The sequence below is a fragment of the Capra hircus genome, chromosome 1 (genome assembly GCF_001704415.2).
Source record: "Capra hircus breed San Clemente chromosome 1, ASM170441v1, whole genome shotgun sequence".
Lineage (NCBI taxonomy): Eukaryota > Metazoa > Chordata > Mammalia > Artiodactyla > Bovidae > Capra > Capra hircus.
In genome coordinates, this window is record NC_030808.1 from 106450242 (window position 1) to 106469572 (window position 19331).

The 19331-nt window shown below is 39.8% G+C and overlaps 1 protein-coding gene across 1 annotated transcript in view; it reads left to right on the forward strand.

Moving 5' to 3' along the window:
* The window catches only part of KPNA4 (karyopherin subunit alpha 4), a 61386-nt gene continuing 43117 nt past the window's right edge, over positions 1063 to 19331 (forward strand). The window contains 1 exon segment of the mRNA XM_018048221.1: positions 1063 to 1287. Within this exon segment, the coding sequence (XP_017903710.1) occupies positions 1219 to 1287 (69 nt within the window). The 5' untranslated portion in view covers positions 1063 to 1218.

Below are 19331 nucleotides of genomic sequence, written 5' to 3' on the forward strand. Positions count from 1 at the left end.
GCCAAGCAGGAGCCACCTGTTCGATCCCTGGATTGGGAAGAGCACCTGGAGACGAAATAGGCAACCCACTACAGTATTCTTGCCTGGGAAATCCTATGGACAGAGGAGCCTGGCGGACTACAGTCCATGGGGTCGCCAGGAGTCCTATACCTTTACCACTGAGCCACCAGGGAAGCCCCTAAGAGTCCGTTAAGTCTTAGCAACTAACCAACAACACAAGAATAACCACAGGATAAATCAGCGCTTCCCAAGTTCCCACCTGTTGCGGGACTTGGTCAGAGGGGATGAATCAGATTCCTCTAAAGCGTCCTTTTCCTTTTCCAGCCACTGACCCTCCCGCTTTCCGCTGCGACTCCGGAACGCTAGTCACTCTTTCCAGTCCAGGCCCCAAGGCCAGGCCCCTAGACAGCAGAGACCCCTGCTAGGGTAGGGAGCTCGGTTGAGAATAGGGGGCTGTCCCGATCCGGGATGGAATCGAGGCGCAGATCTCCTGTAAAGCACCAGGAGCACGTAAAGAATGCCCTAGGAGAGAAGACGCACTGAAGAAGAAAAGAACGTACTTTGATTGAGCTTTGGCCCGGGGACTCCAGACCTCTGGGGCGGGTCCTACAACAAGAACAAACCAACTCGTTCCCGGGCGTCTCCTTCCCCCTTCCCCTTCCCGCCTTCCTTTAAGCCTCCTACTTCTCTTTCGCTTCCTCCCCCCTGCTCCGGGGGCACGTGGTCCCTCCCTGCTCTTCCTCGCCACACCCCCTCCCCTCCGGGCCCATCCCGCGGCCCCTTCCTCCCAGAGTCTCCCGCTTCCCCTTTCCATTCGCTCTTCCGCCCCCGCTCTCCATCGTTCTTTCTGATTGGTCGCGCGCACCGGAGTCTGGTTGGCCAATCGGCGAGCGGGACTGGCGGCAATGGGCGTGGCCGCGGCGCCGGGGCCCTCAGATCGAGGCTGCCTCCCCCTCGCAGCCGGCAGCACATTCCGCCGCCGTTGCCGCCGCCCGGCTCCGCAGTTGTCTTCGCCGGAGCTGCGGTCGCGCTGGGGTTAGGGCGGGGGGGGACGGGCGGGGAGAGGCGAAGACCGCGGCGAAGGCAGGTGAGAGGAGGAAGGAAGCGGCGGGCACAGCAGCTCAGGCAGCGGCCCGGTTCCTGGGAGTGTCGGTGCGGCGTGGTGGTTGGGGCGGATCCCGCGGGGCCCGGGCGGGGGAAGGAGTCACCGGCCCGGCCATGGCGGACAACGAGAAACTGGACAACCAACGGCTCAAGAATTTCAAGAACAAAGGCCGCGACTTGGAGGTAAACTCGGGGACGCCGGAGGGGTGAGGGCCGTGGGCCTCGGGTCGATCTCCGCCGGGACTCGGAGTATGGGGAGTAGGGGCGGGAGCCGCGGCCGCCGCCGGGCCGCAGGGGAATGGCGCTGGGGGCCGGCCCGTCCGTGACGCGTGTGCTAACGCGCCGGGAAGTTTGTGTCGGGCCTGGTCCGCCTCCGCGGGGAGCGAGGTGCCGGGGTACGGCCGGCGCGGCCTAGGCCTGCCCGGCGGAGCTGGCCCGGCGCGGTTGCGAGCGGCTGGGCCTCGCGGCAGGGAGGCCGGGCGCGGCGAGTGTGGAGGAGGCGTGCGTGTGCTGCGCCGCCCCGGCCCGCCTGCGCCCCCAGCCCCGGAGCGGCGGCGGAGATTCCGGCTCTGGCTCCCGCAACGACGTCTGGGGCCGAGGGTGGGGAGGGAGGAGGGACTAGCGTGTGGCGACCGAGTGGGGCTCGGAACTTCCTCAGCGAGGCCCGAGTCATCTCCACTTAAAGGCACTTTCTCTGGTCTTTCCGACTCCCGCTTTACCCCTGCCTCCCCCCAATATCCAAACTACAGGAGTCAACTTCTCCGTTGAAAAAAAACACCCCCGGCGTGAGAGGCCTTCCTGGTGATGCTAACAGTGCCTTCCAGCGGCCTGTGTTTTACTGTGGATATAGCTGATGTGGATGAGCAAGATGTGGCTCACGGTGTGCGCTCTTCCTGGCAAAGGATAACCCTTATGTCAGCTTGTTCACAAATCTTTTTACCCCTTCCTGAGAGACCACCAGCTGCATTCTTACCTATAAAGTCCAAAGGGTTATTCAGAGCTGTCTTCCTCTAGTCTACAGTATCCTTTCCCTCCACCTGCCGGTGGTGGTGGTAATGGGGGATGGGGTGGGCTGCGGAATGGCACCATCACATTTTATTATTCTAAAAGGGTGAAAAAAACCCTTCGTTATTTTAGGTAACAGCTGCTTTTGAGGTTCTTAAGGGCCATAAGGTGTGAGTTAAACACCTATTACAGATTTTTGATATTAGACTTTTTTTCCTTCAGTATTAGGAGTCTAGGTGAATAGGGGTTCTTTTGTTTGCCTTTTTTTTTTTAATTTTTAAATATTTCCATTCTGCATCTGAATCAAGAGTTTAGCTTTTAAAAGAAGGTGGTCTAGTAGTATTTTTTATTTTTTTGTACTTTTTTATACTGAGATCTTCAAATTCCCATCATCTGTTTCTGAACTTTGAGCTTTTGCCTGATTGAGATAGTGACTATTTGGGGGGCTTTCCACAAAGCCATTTACTCTCCAAGGCAGTTAATGCTGTCTCAGTGGGTTTCCTAGTTTGAGGGACTTAAATACTATCTGGTTAATTCTGTGATTCTTTTAAGATTAACATCAGGCATAATTTTTATAACACCTTTTTTTAAAAAAATGAAAGAATTTTAACTTTATTGAGATGATTCACATGGTATTGAAATTGCCATTTAAATGTAGAATTTATGATTTTCATTGTTTAGTAGTGTAATGATGTGATAAAAAAAATTTTGACTTTTATGAATATTTAAAATAAGGGGGGGAAATCACAAATTACAAAACCTAAAAGCTTAAATATGGCAAAATTAGAAAAATCTAGAGAAATATCAAATGCTTGACAATCCTTCTAATCTCTTTCCCTTCTACTTTTCTGGGTGTTTTTTATTTTTTAAACAACTTCATTGAGATGGAATTCACATACTATACAGTTCACCCATTTGAAATGATTTTTGGTATTTTCACATAGTTGTACAGCCATCAGCACAGTCTTAGAACATTTTCATCACTCTCCAAAAGAAACCCAGACTCACTAGCAGTCATTCTGTCTTTTTAGATTTACCTATTATAAATATTTCATATAAATGGAATTATACAGTATGTGATCTTTTGTGACTGGCTTCTTTAGGTAGCTAATGTTTTCAAGGTTTATACATATTGTAAAAATAATGTATTAGTGCTTTATTCCTTTTTATAGCTGACTATTCCAGTGTGTGCATATACTACTTTTTGTTCATTCATTCATCATTTGCATTGTTTCCACTTTTTAATGATTAGTGCTGCTCTGAATATTCATCTACACATTTTTGTGTAGACCTGCGTTTTCATTTCTCTTTAGTTTTACACGTATGGTAACTTTATGTGTCTCTTTCTGTGGAATTGCCAAGCTATTTTTAGGTGATCCTTATTTTTTAAATTGATGTTCTCCCCTCACTGTGTATTTCTTATTTTAGCCAAAATAAGATTAAAGGCTGATTCTATACTGGAGCCATATTTGCTATGTGATTTTTAAAAAATAGCTGTAAATACACATTAAGTAAAATGTTTTGAGAAGTTCATTTTGCCTTGTGGGTATCCTTTAGTGGCTTTGATAACTCTGCATGCATTAGGAATATGAGTATTTTCATGTTTCACCTAAAGAAATGGAATATGATTTTAAGAGAAAGTCATCCTTTCTCCTCATTTGTAATTTATTCTGTCACATATGCCTGCAATGAAATAAAAACATCTTTTATTATCCTGGGAGAATATTGGAAGGCCTGTGTGTGTATGTGCTTAGTCGCACAGTTGTGTCCAACTCTGTGTGACCCTATGGACTGTAGCCCGCCAGCCTCCTCTGTCCATGGGATTCTCCAGGCAAGAATACTAGAGTGGGTTGCCATGCCCTCCTCCAAGGTATCTTCCCAATCCAGGGATGGAACTCAGGTCTCCTTCATTGCAGGCGGATTATTTACTGTCTGAGCCACCAGGGAAGCTCTAGAAGCCCTATTGTGTGTATTAATTACATACATGCCTGTGTCCCTCAAAATATGAATTATGCCCGTTTCTTCCCCCTCAAATATGGTTAATTAAATATTTCATGTTGTTCTTTTCGTACAAGTCTTCAAAATCTGGCCTTTTACACTTAACGGAATATCTCAGTTTGGACTAGCTCCGTTTCAGGTGCAGCTATGGCTGCCTTATTGGACAGTACTGATACAGAGGATAGCAAGTAGAGTGAGATAACTAGCATTTTGGTTTGATCTAACATTGTTTGGTTCCAAATTATGGGTATGAAATCCTGGAATTTAGTTTAATATCTAACTTTGTGTGTGACTTTGGGAGAGTCAGTTAATCTTATGGTTCTTTCATCTGTAAAATTAGAGGTACTTGACATCTACTTCCTGTTGTGAAGATTAATAGGTTTAATGTTAGAAAGGTGCCTGGCAATTCTCTGAGTGTTTTATCACCTTCAGGTTTTCTTTTTAGGGGGAAAAGGGGGGTTAATAGGATTTAGTGGAATTAATTGTCTTGCTTCCTTATTTGCGGTTGGCTCCTTGTTTTTTCCTCCATGTGCATGTATCTTACACTGAACTTAAAATTAATGGGAACATTTTTAATGTAGAGATATGAATTGCCCATAGAAAGACAGATTGGGAACAGGGAATTAGTGACCCTTCTAAAGTCAGAATTTCTGTTAGAATTGAAACTGATTATATGACCTTCAATCTGATATTCATTCCTATCTTTTATTCTACTGTTCTGGCTCCTCCAAAATATGGTCATGCTAACTTCTTGAAAGATAACAGCATTAAAGAAGGTGTATGTCAATATCTGTTTAAAATAACTTGTAGGAACTGTCAGATGGTATTCAAGGTGTAGCTTCTTTTATGTAGTGTGATAGAGGATCATCATTAGTTTGAGATAGTAACCATAGAGAGGGTATGCACAGTTTAACACAGGAAATGGGTAGTGACCAAATTTCAAATTAAAAAATGAGTCAGAATAAAGCAGACCGAGTTCATCTAGCTTAAGTTTTAAATGTAGAGAGGTAGAGGGGAAATTCTCTTGTAGACTTTCTAATAAACCTGCATAATTTCTATAGAAGTTCTGAGATTGACCGGGTTTGAATAGAGCATAAGTTTTGTTAGGTAAAGAATTAGATTTTATAAAAACTGCTTTGAGAAAAATGATTACCCTAAAAATAAAAGAATATTAAAATACTACATAATTGGAAACTTATAATTGTTCATGCAACATGAAATATGAAGTCAGCTTGAACTTCAGGAAAGACTTACTTGGTTGGCAAGAGTTTAATAAATTGATCAGCTGTTTTGTTATTTAGAAATGGCCTTGGTGATTTGTTAAACTCTACAGAGTGAAAGGCATTGTTAAGCTATTAAGTCTTGTTAACTTTTAGAGACTGACCTCTCTCATCACAAATCTTGGAACATATTTACTATACTTAAAATAACCACTGTCTAATTTTTCATATAATAGTCCAGGCATGTGACAATATGAAATATCTGATAGAAATATAGTTGGGAATTAAATAATGTCCTTTCTGCCAGCTTTCCTAGTTTATAAGGCAACCAATTTCAGAATTGCTTCATTGGTAATTTTCTTAGCAATATCAAGATCTTTGTTTTTCTTAGAGCCTAGTATGTCAGATGTGAATATAACAAGATTGGGAAGAGTTGTAGGAGTAATTTAGCTTTAAAAGAATGAAAATACTTTAGAAAAAAATGCGTAGGTAATTTTTAAACATTGATCTCTTGTATCTGATAGTGGTTGTGGGTCCTTAAGGTATTTTTTAATGTTGCTGAAACAGCATTCATCTACTTGAGGCCTATAATAATGAAATGAGAGCTTGTCAAATCTAACCTTGAATGATAATTGTGATACAGGTTTAGTTTTGGAACAGAGGAGAAGTTTGATTAAAGAGAACTAACTTCTTCAGCATCTGCTGTTTATATACTTTTACTTGTATTCTCGTTTCTCTCAATCATAGAAGTAGGGATTACTATTCATTATATAAAGAAAAAATGCTAGAGTTACATGACATGATAGCATAACATTCAAGGGAATGACTTTAACTCAGATGTTTCAAAGTGATATCTGTACTATTTGTATTATGTTTAGGACCTCCCTTTAGCTTCTCTCAGCCTTAATACAAGTCTCAAAGTTGATTAAAGCACCTAGTATAGTCCATGGGGTATAATAGACATTCACTAAGGGTATTTTGTTGTTGTTGTTGTTGTTGTTGTTGTGTATACCAGAGATATTTTTGGAAATTGTGTTTCATTTGTAGACTTTAAACTGAGAACGCAATCCATTTACTTACAGATCAAATGAAAACAATCTTTATATTGGCACCTACTAAATAAGGACAAAATATATGTGGTTGTAATGGCCTTAGTTTAGAAATTTTCAGAGCATTGGGTTTCAAGACCCATTTATGCAGTTAAAAATAAGGACCCTCAAAAAGCCTTATTTGCAGGTTTCTATCAATATCAACTTTTACCATTTTAGAAGCTAAACAAGAATTTTTAAAAATATTAATTCATAAAATAGCAATAATAGAGCAGTTTTATATAAACATAAATTTCCAGCCAAAGAGAACTGATTTTTCAAAATTTTCCAAAATTGGTGAGAAGAAGGGCCATGTTTAACACTTTTCTTGAATCTCCTTAATATTTGGCTTTAGAAAAGATAGCTGAATTTCCAATTTTTGTGATATACTCTTTTGGTTGAAGCATATGAAGAATTGCCAGCTTCACACAATAGGCATTTGAAAAAGGGAAGAACACTTAATAATCTTTTTAGATAATTATAAAAATTACTTTGATATACCATATCATACCATATAAGCCCAAGCTCGAAATAATAGTTTTTTTAAAAAGTTAGTTGCAGTATGGAATCTGAAATCACTTAGCAAACTTCTTACTCTTACATTAAAGTCCACTGGTATGTTAAAATCCACTGGTCTGTCTTACACTTGGACATTACTGATTTTGTAACATCATATGTTGGTCATTTGGAAAATATTAGTTCACTGAGTTATGTAGATCTTCCAGATGCTGACACACTTGATTATACAGTAAAAATTCACAGTTAGCATCACCACATAAGTTCATCAGAAAAATCTTAAATATTGGAAGTCTGTCAAGCTCACAGTGGTAGATAGAAGTTTTCCAAAGTTCTTCTTCACTTTAAAGCTCAAACTTTATCATTAGCAATGAATACTGAAAGTTGTTTTTCTTGAAGCCATAAGCTCACTTTGCTCACTTTTGTGAAAACATCCGCCAGATACTGAATAGCCATAATTTGTCTGTCAGTTGTTCTTTCAAGTAAAAATGATGTTCCATGAAAAAAGTGGCTAGTTCAATTAGCAACTCAAACAGTCCCACAAATACTTTTTCCTGAGACAGTCATCCTGCTGCAGGTGTATTCTGTAGAAATGGTTTATGTGTGTTCCCCATTTTATCACAAAATTTTAGAAAGAAAAGGCTTTTTTATTTTTTAATAAAAGTAACAATTTTTTTACTGATTTATCAAGGACATTCTCAAGTGAGCTGCCTTTTTTCTGTTTAACTAAAATACAGTGCTTTACCCACTGCAGTGCAGTACAGTGCAAATGTTAACTGAATAAAAACAAGTGTTAGTAGTAATTTAAGAAAACAGTTTTGCCCTTGTGGACCCTCTGAAAAGGTCTCACTGTCCCCACAGGGGCTTGTTGACCACACTTGGAGAAACATTGTCTTTGTGTATTATTGTAGGTTCTGTTATAGGTGATTATCACTTTTAATTGATAAAAGGCTCTTAAAAAGCTTTATAGTGTCACAGTTAAATAACATGAACTGTGGAGTCACACCTGGATTTGAACCCTAGTTCCTCTGTTCAGTAGTTACAGAAGTTAACTTAATATCTTTAAACTATTTAAATACTTAATATTGCAGGCAGAGTGAATGGTGGCTCTGTTTGTATTAACTTGCTTCATCATACATTACATCCAAATAACCCCTCTCCCCCATCTGTGTTCCCTGTCAGAGTAACATTTTGTTTGCAGTTCCTTTTGTACCACTGTGCACCATAATTCAAATTACATCACATAAATTGGAGAAGCCTTCTTTTCCCCTTCATTAGCACTCAAGTGAAAGCCTACTTTCTCCTGCATGCTTAACCAAATGGTCACAAAATTACTGATTTCTGACTTCATTTCTCTAATCCTGTGTTGTAAGTAGGTTTGTAAATAGGTAGATTTTGTTAACTGATGGCCCATAAAACTAAATTGAACCAGAAAATAGCTCAGATTTGGTACACATAATGAAAAATGGCTTAAGGCCATAGACATTTGCTGGTACTATAAGATTAGCTTGATTATAAAATGCTAAACTTTTACTGGTTATGTATTATTAGGATAAAATTTGATTAACTATCACTTTTACCCTCAATTAATTTACATTCAATTAATGTAAATTAACATTTTCAATAATGATATGTTTTGGCAAACCTGAAACTTTTCAATTAACAAAAGTCAGAATCCTAAGGTAATGTGGTGTTCCATAATTTGGTGATAGACATTTTTAATATTAGAAAGCAAATTATGTTCTGCTTCAGTTTCCAGTTCTTTAAATGAAAGCTTTAGTTGCCTGGTAACTACTCTTAATACTTGTTTAGTGTTTTTATGGCTGCACCACATGCGGAATCTTAGTTCCCCCACCAGGGAATGAACTCAAGCACCCTGCAGTGGAAGCGCAGAGTCTTAACCACTGGACCACCAGGAAACTACCTTGTTTTAGTTTTTATAGCATGTCTTTTGGTTCCTTAAAGTAAATGTTACGTAAATTTAGTTACAGTAGTTTTATCTATCTGGTTGTATTAAATAACCCTACACTTTTTGCCACCCATCCTGCCTATCTTCCTGTTCCTCTTTAGCCACTTTGAGCTTTTCAGGTCCAGGGGTAAAAACCAAAATAAAGTTTTGAGATTTTTGAATAATTGTTACATTACTCTAGGTTCTCTAATAGTTACTAAACCCTATATTTTCTGGCTTTCTTTAGAATAGTGACTTTAAATACCATAAACTTTTTCCATAATGTTGATATTAAAAGTCAGGTCTGATAGCTTTAGGCTGAAAAGGCTGGTTTTTTTTTTAATATTCAGAGCCCAGCTTGAATTAGTTTAAGCACAATGAGGAAATCTGGCTCTTAAAACCCAGTAAGTTCAGAGCTGTAGCTCACTTTATAAGAGCTCTAATGAAAGTCTAGGGAGGACTCTGATCAAGATTTGATTGCATGCTTGTACCTGAATTTAGTCACTGTGGGCAGAGGAATATGGCTTTATGATTGGCCAGTACAAAGTCGTGTGCCGCAGGCCAGGTGTGTGTGTGTGGTGGCGGGGGCGGGGGCGGGGGCGGGGGTGGGGGGAGTGGGGGTGGGGATTGATTGGGAAAGGTGTTGGTGTGGTGGTTTAGTCGGTAAAGTCGTGTCTGACTCTTTGCAACCTCATGGACTGTAGCCTGCCAGGCTCCTCTGTCCGTAGGATTTCTTGGCAAGAATACTATAGTGAGTTGCCATTTCCTTCTCCAGGGGATCTTCCTGACTCAGGGATCAAACCCGCAGACCCGCATCTCCGACATTGCAGACACATTCTTTTACTGCTGAGCCACCAGGGAAGCCCCAGTTAAACCACAGGTTTTCCTGAAGAATGAGAGGCCTATTTTAAGAAAAAAGGAAGAAAAAGCCTATTGAAGACAAGTATAAAGCACTGCCATCCAGTATAGATGTAGTAGAATGGTTTCTTATTTTGCCTGACTTTTATATAGAGATGTTCACAGGTACAGCTACAGATTTGAGTTCATCTTTTTTTTTTACATAGATGTTTGTAGAAACTGTAGTAGCCTCAAATTGGAAACATCTAAACGTTCATCAGCAGGTTAGTGGACAGTCTGTGGTATATACATACACTGGGTTAGCTCAGCAATAAAAACAAATGATTGATACAGGCAAAATGTGAATCTAAAAACTATCATACTGAATGGAATAAGCCAGACCAAAAAAGAATATACACTATAATTTTGACTTCATTTGTTGATCAACTGTTTTCTTAAACATCTTATATCAGTGTTCACATTGTTTTCTCTTAATGTCTTGAATACTTTTTCTCAATTCCCTTTTGTTCCCCAGCTTTAAAATAGTAACAGTATTATCTTTAAATTATGAAAAAGCTTATTTAGGACCAATAAACAAATGCAGTGTGTGATCAACATCATTAATCATTAAGCTGAAAACCATAATGAGATACCACTTCATACCTACTAGTATAGCTGTAAGCAAAAAGATAAACAAGCGTTGGTGATGATGTAGAGAAAGTAGAACCCTCATACATGGCTGATGAGAATGTAAAATGGTTCAGCTACTTTGGAATGCAGTTTGGCAGTTCCTCAAAAAGTTAAACAGTTAACATGTGACCCAGCAGTTCCACTCCTAAGTATAAACCCAAGAGAATTGAAAACAAGTGTCTGCATGAAAACTTGACCAAGAATGTTTGTAGTAGCATTATCTAAAATAGGCAAAACATGGAAACAACCCAAATATCCATCAACTGATGAATTGATAAACAAAATGTGGTATTTGCATACAGTGGAATATTATTCTACCATAAAAAATAATTTAACTACTGCTGCACATTACTACATGGGTGAACCTTGAAAACATTATGGTACCTGAAAGAAGCCAATTAGAAAAAAATCACATATTCTGTAATTCCAATTATATGAAATGTCCAGGATAGGGAAATCCAGAGAGACCAAGTAGATTAGTAGTTGCCAAGGCCTGGGTTAAGAGGCAAATGAGAATGGCTACTAATAGGCATGGGGCTTTTTGTGGTGAAGATTATGATCCGGAATTAGATGGTGGTGATTGATGTGCAACTTTGTGAATATACTAAAAACCACTGAATTTTACATTTTGAATAGTAAATTATGTCATATGTGGTTTATATCAGTAAAGTTGTAGCTTAATTAAGAGAAATAGGAATTACGGCAGCTTTCTACTACCTAAGGGTCACAGATGAACTGTTAGCAGCTCTTTTTCACTTACTTCTTCATCTCCTCTTCCCTGAATTGAATTCATTTGTTCAGCAAATATTTATTTAGTTTCTTTGTCTGAGGTTCTGTTGTAAGTGAAGCTTGAGCAATGAGTAACACAGGCTAAATTCCTCTTCTCATGGTTTTTGCATTCTAGCAGGTCACGATTTCTCAGAGCCCTGCTCTGAACTGACCCTGTGGGGATATTTAGCCACTGTGAGCTAGTGTTGTAGATTGCTTATCTTTCTTTCCTAAACTCAAATTTATAATAAATAATATACCTCAAATTTGAAGAGAAAGAACATCCTAAATGTTTGCCATCCAGTAACTCTTCCCTTGAGATTTATGGAAAAGGTTGACTTTACGAATGAGAAGACCTAGGATTGCATCTCATTAGCTATATGCCATTAGGAAAGCTTTCTCATGTTTTTTTTAGCCTCAATTTCTGTAAAATTGAGGGAAATTAATGTAAAATTGATTCTGGGAAAGATTGAAGGCAGAAGGAGAAGAGGGTGACAGAGGATGAAATAGCTGTATGGCATCACCGATTCAGTGAACATGAACCTGGGCAAACTCCACGAGATGGTGAGGGACAGGGGGCCCTGGCATGCTGCAGTCCATGCGGTGGCAAAGAGTCGGACATGACTAGCAACTGAACAACAAATTCTATAAAATTAAAGTCTCACTTTAGTAGATACTTATTTTGAGTAAACTTTTAAGAATGCAAGGAACAGGGAATTCCCTGGCAATTTAATGGGTAGGACTTGATGCTTTCGCTGCTGAGGGCCTCGGTTCAGTCCCTGGTTGGGGAATTATGATTACACAAGCTGCAAGGCACAGCCAAATAAAAAGAAAAAAAATAAGGAACACCCTATTCAGACTATGTCAAATAAGCGTGAGGCATTAGGAAAATTAAGGAACCAGTGGTCACATTATCCAAGATTATTTTGGGTAGGAGTATCTTGGTAGGAATTCCTGGATCTTTGCTCTGCCGCTCTTCTAGCCACTAATTCAGCTGGTAAATTGTATTTTTCCTAGATTCTGACTCTCTTAGTCTTTATGTAACTTCTGTGTTGAATTGCTCAGAGAATCTGCTTGCACTAATAAGCTGTGTCCAAACTGAGGCAGATTGTTTTTACTGCTGGCCTGATTATGAATTGGCTTTTCCCCTTCACCTCCTCACCTGTCATGTGTAGGGTCAGGGAAAGTGGTGTCACATAAGTAACATCCTTTGCTGATGTTGCAACAACATCCCTGGAAAGAAGTTTCTTTTAGATAATGTTTTAAGTTTGATACTAGTTAATGTCACTCCATTCTTACTTTTCTGTTAACTTTCTCCTCACTGTTAAAATCTTGGGCAAATCATTGCTACCTTGTCATTATCTCGTATTCACAGTGGTTGCCTTATTTCTGCTATTGCTCTTTTCTAATTCATAATAAACCTGCGTGATTCTTTCAAAATAGATAAATCCAGTCACACTTCTCTACTTCAGTTGCATCCCACGACATTTAGCTTACAAACTCCTTACTGAGACCTTGAAGGCCTTGCCACATTTGGTGCTTGTCACCTTCTTCTACCTCTCTCTTTTATTATCTCCCCTTACTGTTCTCTCATTCATCTTTTAATTTCTCTAACATAGTAATAGTCCTCTCTTCAGGCCTTTTACACATGCCTTTCTGTCAGAACGCCCTCCCCACTCCCTTCACCTTCATCCCCTTTCCTTCACCTGCTTCGTTATTTCTCATCTTTTGAATCTTCAATATCGTTTACCTGAAGAGGCCATCCCTGAGCAAGCTGGTTGAAAGTTAAATCCCTCTGTTGTTTTCCTTAAGAATATTTAGCATAATTTGTTAGTGTATTAACTCAGTGTTCATTTCTCCCATCAGTCTGTAAGCTCCCTGAGAGTATGTACCTTGTCTGTTTTGTACACCACTGTCTTCTGAATTCTCATCAGAGTCTGGCATATAAGTAGCACTTAAACAGTATTTCTGGGAATCAAATGAAACTTTAAAAACAAAAAGCCATGGACTCTGAAGGTTAAAATTAGCGACTAAATGAACATTTTTTTTTCAAATCAAGTTAATTTTTTCTCTTGGAATGGTAATGGCGTGGTAATTTGTAGAAATTGAAATAGGAAAAATAACATAATCCTCTATAACCTTGCTGCTATTATCTTTTGAAATGTTTTTTCTTGTATACATTTTTCAAGTATATTTGGCCTTAATTTGGGTTTGTAGTTAGAATATAGCAAAGTTTTTCAGCCTTGGCACAGTTAGCATCTTCAGCCAGATAATTCTTTGTTGTGGGAAACTTCCTGTTATAGAATATTTAGCAGTATCCCTTGCCTCTGTCCATTTGATGCCAGTAACATATCCATCTGTTCCCTCCCACCTGCAAGTTGTAAAAAATCAAAATTGTCTCCAGAAATAGCCAAATGTCTCACAAGTGACAAAATCACCTTGGTGAGAACCACTGGAATGTAGTCTTGTGGGTATAGAATTAACAAAACACTAAGAAGGAACAACATGAAAAGGAAATTGAGAGGCATACCCATTTACAATAGCATTGAAAGGAATAAATTGCTTAGGAATAAAACTAACCGATGAGAAGAAAAACTTTTAACATGGGAAACTGTAAAATGTTGCTAAAAGAAATTAAAGAGGACACAAATAGAGACATAACTGTATTCATGGATTAAAAGACTTACTATTGTTGAATGTCAGTACTACGCAAAGTGATCTACAGATTTAATGCAATCTCTAGCAAAATCTAAATTGTGTTATTTGTAGAAAAATCCATCTTAAAATTTATATGGAATCTAATGGGCCTAAATAGCCAAAAATAATCTTGGGAAAAAAAGAGATAAAGTTGGAGATGTCATACTTCTTGGTTTTAAAACTCAGTATTAGAGAGATGTTATGGGGAGGGAGGAGGGAGGGGGGTTCATGTTTGGGAACGCATGTACACCCGTGGTGGATTCATGTCAATGTATGGCAAAACCAATACAGTAGTGTAAAGTAAAATAAAGTAAAAATAAAAATTAAAAACAAAAAAATAAATAAAACTTAGTATTATACAAAGCTACAGTAGTGAAAACTGGTATTTACACAAAATCAGGCATATAAACTAGTGGAATAGAATGGGGAGCCCAGAAATAACCCTTGCATATATGGGCACATGATTTTTGGTGAGGGTATCAAGAACGTTCAATGGACATTCAAAGGACAGTCTTTTCAACAAATGGTGCTGAGAAATTTTGATATCCACAAGCAAAAGAATGAAGTGGGACATTCACCTAACACCATATACAAAAATTAACTCAAAATGTACCAAGGGCATAAATATAAGACAAAACCATAAAACTGTTAGAAGAAAACATAGGACAAAGGCTTCGCGACATGGATTTAGCGGTAATTTCTTGGATATGACACCAAAGGCAGAGGTAACAAAAGAGAAAATAGATAAATTGGATTACATAAAACTTGAAGATTTCAGTACATAAAAGGACCTGGCTAACATAGTGAAAAGGCAGCTGGCAGAATGGGAGAAAATATTTGCATATCTAATATGTGATTAATATCTTGAATATATAAAGAATTCTTCAGTTCAGTTCAGTTCAGTCGCTCAGTCGTGTCCGACTCTTTGTGACCCCATGAATCGCAGCACGCCAGGCCTCCCTGTCCATCACCATCTCCCGGAGTTCACTCAGACTCACGTCCATCGAGTCCATGATGCCATCCAGCCATTTCATCCTCGGTCGTCCCCTTCTCCTCCTGCCCCCAATCCCTCCCAGCATCAGAGTCTTTTCCAGTGAGTCAACTCTTCACATGAGGTGGCCAAAGTACTGGAGCTTCAGCCCCAGCATCCTTCCTTCCAAAGAAATCCCAGGGTTGATGTCCTTCAGAACGGACTGGTTGGATCTCCTTGCAGTCCAAGGGACTCTCAAGAGTCTTCTCCAACACCACAGTTCAAAAGCATCAATTCTTTAGCACCCAGCCTTCTTCACAGTCCAACTCTCACATCCATGTATAACCACAGGGAAAACCATAGCCTTGACTACACGGACCTACTCGGCAAAGTAATGTCTCTGCTTTTGAATATGCTATCTAGGTTGGTCATAACTTTTCTTCCAAGGAGTAAGTGTCTTTTAATTTCATGGCTGCAGTCACCATCTGCAGCGATTTTGGAGCCCCAAAAAATAAAGTCTAACACTGTTTCTACTGTTTCCCCATCTATTTCCCGTGAAGTGATAGGGCCAGATGCCATGATCTCGTTTTCTGAATGTTGAGCTTTAAGCCAACTTTTTCGCTCTCCTCTTTCACTTTCATCAAGAGGCTTTTTAGCTCTTCTTCACTTTCTGCCATAAGGGTGGTATCATCTGCATATCTGAGGTTATTGATATTTCTCCTGGCAATCTTGATTCCAGCTTGTCCTTCTTCCAGTCCAGTGTTCCTCATGATGTGCTCTGCGTATAAGTTAAATAAGCAGGGTGACAATATACAGCCTTGACGTACTCCTTTTCCTATTTGGAACCGGTCTGTTGTTCCATGTCCAGTTCTAACTGTTTCTTCCTGACCTGCATACAGATTTCTCAAGAGGCAGGTTAGGTGGTCTGGTATTCCCATCTCTTTCAGAATTTACAACTCGATAATAACAAAAAAACCATTTTTAAATGGGCAAAGGATTTGAATAAACATTTCTCCGAGGAAAACAGATACAGATGGCGGTAAAGAATCTGCCTGCCAATGCAGGAGACGCGAGTTTGATCCCTGGGTCAAAGATCCCCTGGAGAAGAAAATGGCAACCCACTCCAGTATTCTTGCCTGGGAGATCCCATGGAAAGAGGACTCTGGTGGGCTGCAATCCATGGGGTCACGAAAAGAGTCAGGGATGACTTAGCAACTGAACAACAAACGTATGGGAAGATTCTCAGCATTACTAATTGTTGAGGAAGTGCAGATCAGAATCACAGTGGAAAACCACCTCATGTCCATTAGAATGACTGCTTAAAAAACAAAATAAGTGTTGATGAAGATGTGGAGAAATTGGTACTCTAGTACACTGTTGTGGAGAATGCAAAATGGTTCAGCCACTGTGGGAAATGATATGCTGATTCCTCAAAAAATTAAAAATAGGGTTACCATATGACCCAGCAATTCTACCTCTGGGTTGGGAATATACCCAAAAGAATTGGAAAAGACTTGATATCTGTACACTTGAAATATATATCTGTACACTTAATATCTGTAGCAGCATTATTTATAGTAATCAAAACATAGAAGCAAACCATGTGTTGTTCAGTGGGTGAATGGACAAATAAAATGGGGTATACACATGCAATGAAATATTCTGACCTAAGAAGACAGAAAATTCTAGTACATGTTACAATGTGGATAAAACTTGAGGCCATTATGTTCAGTCACAAAGAGCAAAAATTAATATAATTCCACTTATATTAGGTAAAAGGTGGAGAAGCTCTATACAGTCACCAAAAATAAGACCGGGAGCTGACTGGCTCAGATCATGAACTCCTTATTGCCAAATTGAGACTTAAGTTGAAGAAAGTAGGGGAAACCACTAGACCATTCAGGTATGACCTAAATCAAATCCCTTATGATTATACAGTGGAAGTGAGAAATAGATTTAAGGGACTAGATCTGATAGAGCACCTGATGAACTATGGATGGAAGTTCGTGACATTATACAGGATACAAGGATCAAGACCATCCCCAAGAAAAAGAAATGCAAAGAAAGCAAAATAGCTCTCTGAGGAGGCCTTACAAATAGCTGTGAAAAGGAAAGATATAAGCATCTGAATGCAGAGTTCCAAAAAATAGCAAGAAGAGATAAGAAAGCCTTCCTCTGTGATCAGTGCAAAGAAATAGAGGAAAACTATAGAAAAGGAAAAACTAGAGATCTCTTCAAGAAAATTAGAGATACCAAGGGAACATTTCATGCAAAGATGGGCTCAATAAAGGACAGAAATGGTATGGACCTAACAGAAGCAGAAGATATTAAGAAGAGGGGGCAGGAATACACAGAAGAACAGTACAAAAAAGATCTTCATGGCCCAGATAATCATGATGGTATGATCATTCCCTTAGAGCCAGACATCTTGGAATGCAAAGTCAAGTGGGCCTTAGAAAGCATCACTATGAACAAAGCTAGTGGAGGTGATGGAATTCAAGTTGAGCTATTTCAGATCCTAAAAGATGGTGCTGTGAAAGTGCTGCACTCAGTATGCCAGCAAATTTGAAAAACTCAGCAGGGGCCACAGGACTGGGAAATGTCGGTTTTCCTTCGAATCCCAAAGAAAGGCAATGGCAAAGAATGTTCAAACTACTGCACAATTGCACTCATCTCACACGCTAGTAAAGGAATGCTCAAAATTCTCCGAGCCAGGCTTCAACAGTACATGAACTATGAACTTCCAGATGTTCAAGCTGGATTTAGAAAAGGCAGAGGAACCACAGATCAAATTGTCAACATCCGTTGGATCGTCGAAAAAGCAAGAGAGTTCCAGAAAAACATCTATTTCTGCTTTGTTGACTTTGCCAAAGCCTTTGACTGTGTGGATCACAACAAACTGGATAATTCTTCAAGAGATGGGAATACCAGACCACTTGGCCTGCCTCTTGAGAAATCTGTATGCAGGTCAGGAATCAACAGCTAGTACCAGACATGGAACAACAGACTGGTTCCAAATCGGGAAAGGAGTACGTCAAGGCTGTATATTGTCACCCTGCTTATTTAACTTATATGCAGAGTATATCATGAGAAACGCTGGGCTGGAAGAAGCACAAGCTGGAGTGAAGACTGCCGGGAGAAATCTCAATAACCTCAGATATACAGATGACACCACCCTTATGGCAGAAAGCAAAGAAGAATTAAAGAGCTTCTTGATGAAAGGGAAAGAGAAGAGTGGAAAAGTTGGCTTAAAACTCAGCATTCAGAAAACTGACGTCATGGCATCTGGTCCCATCACTTCATGGCAAATAGATGGGGAAACAGTGTAAACAGTTCCAGATTTTATTTTGGGGGCCTCCAAAATCACTTCTGATGATGACTGTAGCCATGAAATTAAAAGATGCTTGCTCCTTGGAAGAAAAGTTATGACCAACCCAGACAGCATATTAGAAAGCAGAGACACTACTTTGCCAACAAAGGTCCATCTAGTCAAAGTTAGGATTTTTCCAGTAGTCATATATGGATGTAAGAGTTGGAGTATAAAGAAAACTGAACGCTAAAGAATTGATGCTTTTGAACTGTGGTGTTGAAGACTCTTGAGAGTCCCTTGCACTGCAAGGAGATCCAACCAGTCCATCCTAAAGGAAATCAGTCCTGAATATTCATTGGAAGGATTGATGTTGAAGCTGAAACTCTAATAATTTGGCCACATGATGCGAAGAACTGACTCATTGGAAAAGACCCTGGTGCTGGGAAAGATTGAAGGCAGGAGGAGAAGGGGACGACAGAGGATGAGATGATTAGATGGCATCACTGACTCAATGGACATGGGTTTGGGTGGACTCCGGGAGTTGGTGATGAACAGGGAGACCTGGTGTGCTGCAGTCCACAGGGTTGCAAAGAGTCTTGACACGACTAAGTGACTGAAGTGAACTGAACTGAATAATAGCAAAATTCATATAAACAGAAAGTAATTTAATGGTTGCTGGGGCAAAAAGGAAATAGGGAATTGTTGTTTAGTAGATATGGAAAGAAGAAAATGAAAATCGCTCAGTTGTGTTTGACTCTGCAACCCCTTGGATTATACAGTCCATGGAATTCTCCAGGCCAGAATAGAGGAGTGGGTAGCCTTTCCCTTCTCCAGGGGATCTTCCCAACCCAGATATGGAGTTTTAATTGACATTTTTAAAAATAACTTCATTCTTACAGAAGTGACTAATTTGGGAATATATGTTAAAATGTAATCTACTTCATTGACTACATTGATAGAGGAAGAACCGGTATTTACACAAATTTAGTCTTTTCCTAAACTACTGTGACCTACTCAGAAATGAGAATGCCTGCACAGTGGCTTAAGAGAACAAGGACGGGCTAGGGAGTGAGGTTTATTTTCATTTGAAGAAATCTGTGTTTTGTAGATACCAGAGCTCACCTTTAAAAGTTCTGTGACTTACTCACATACAGTACTGTAGCACAGTAAAGGAGATGTG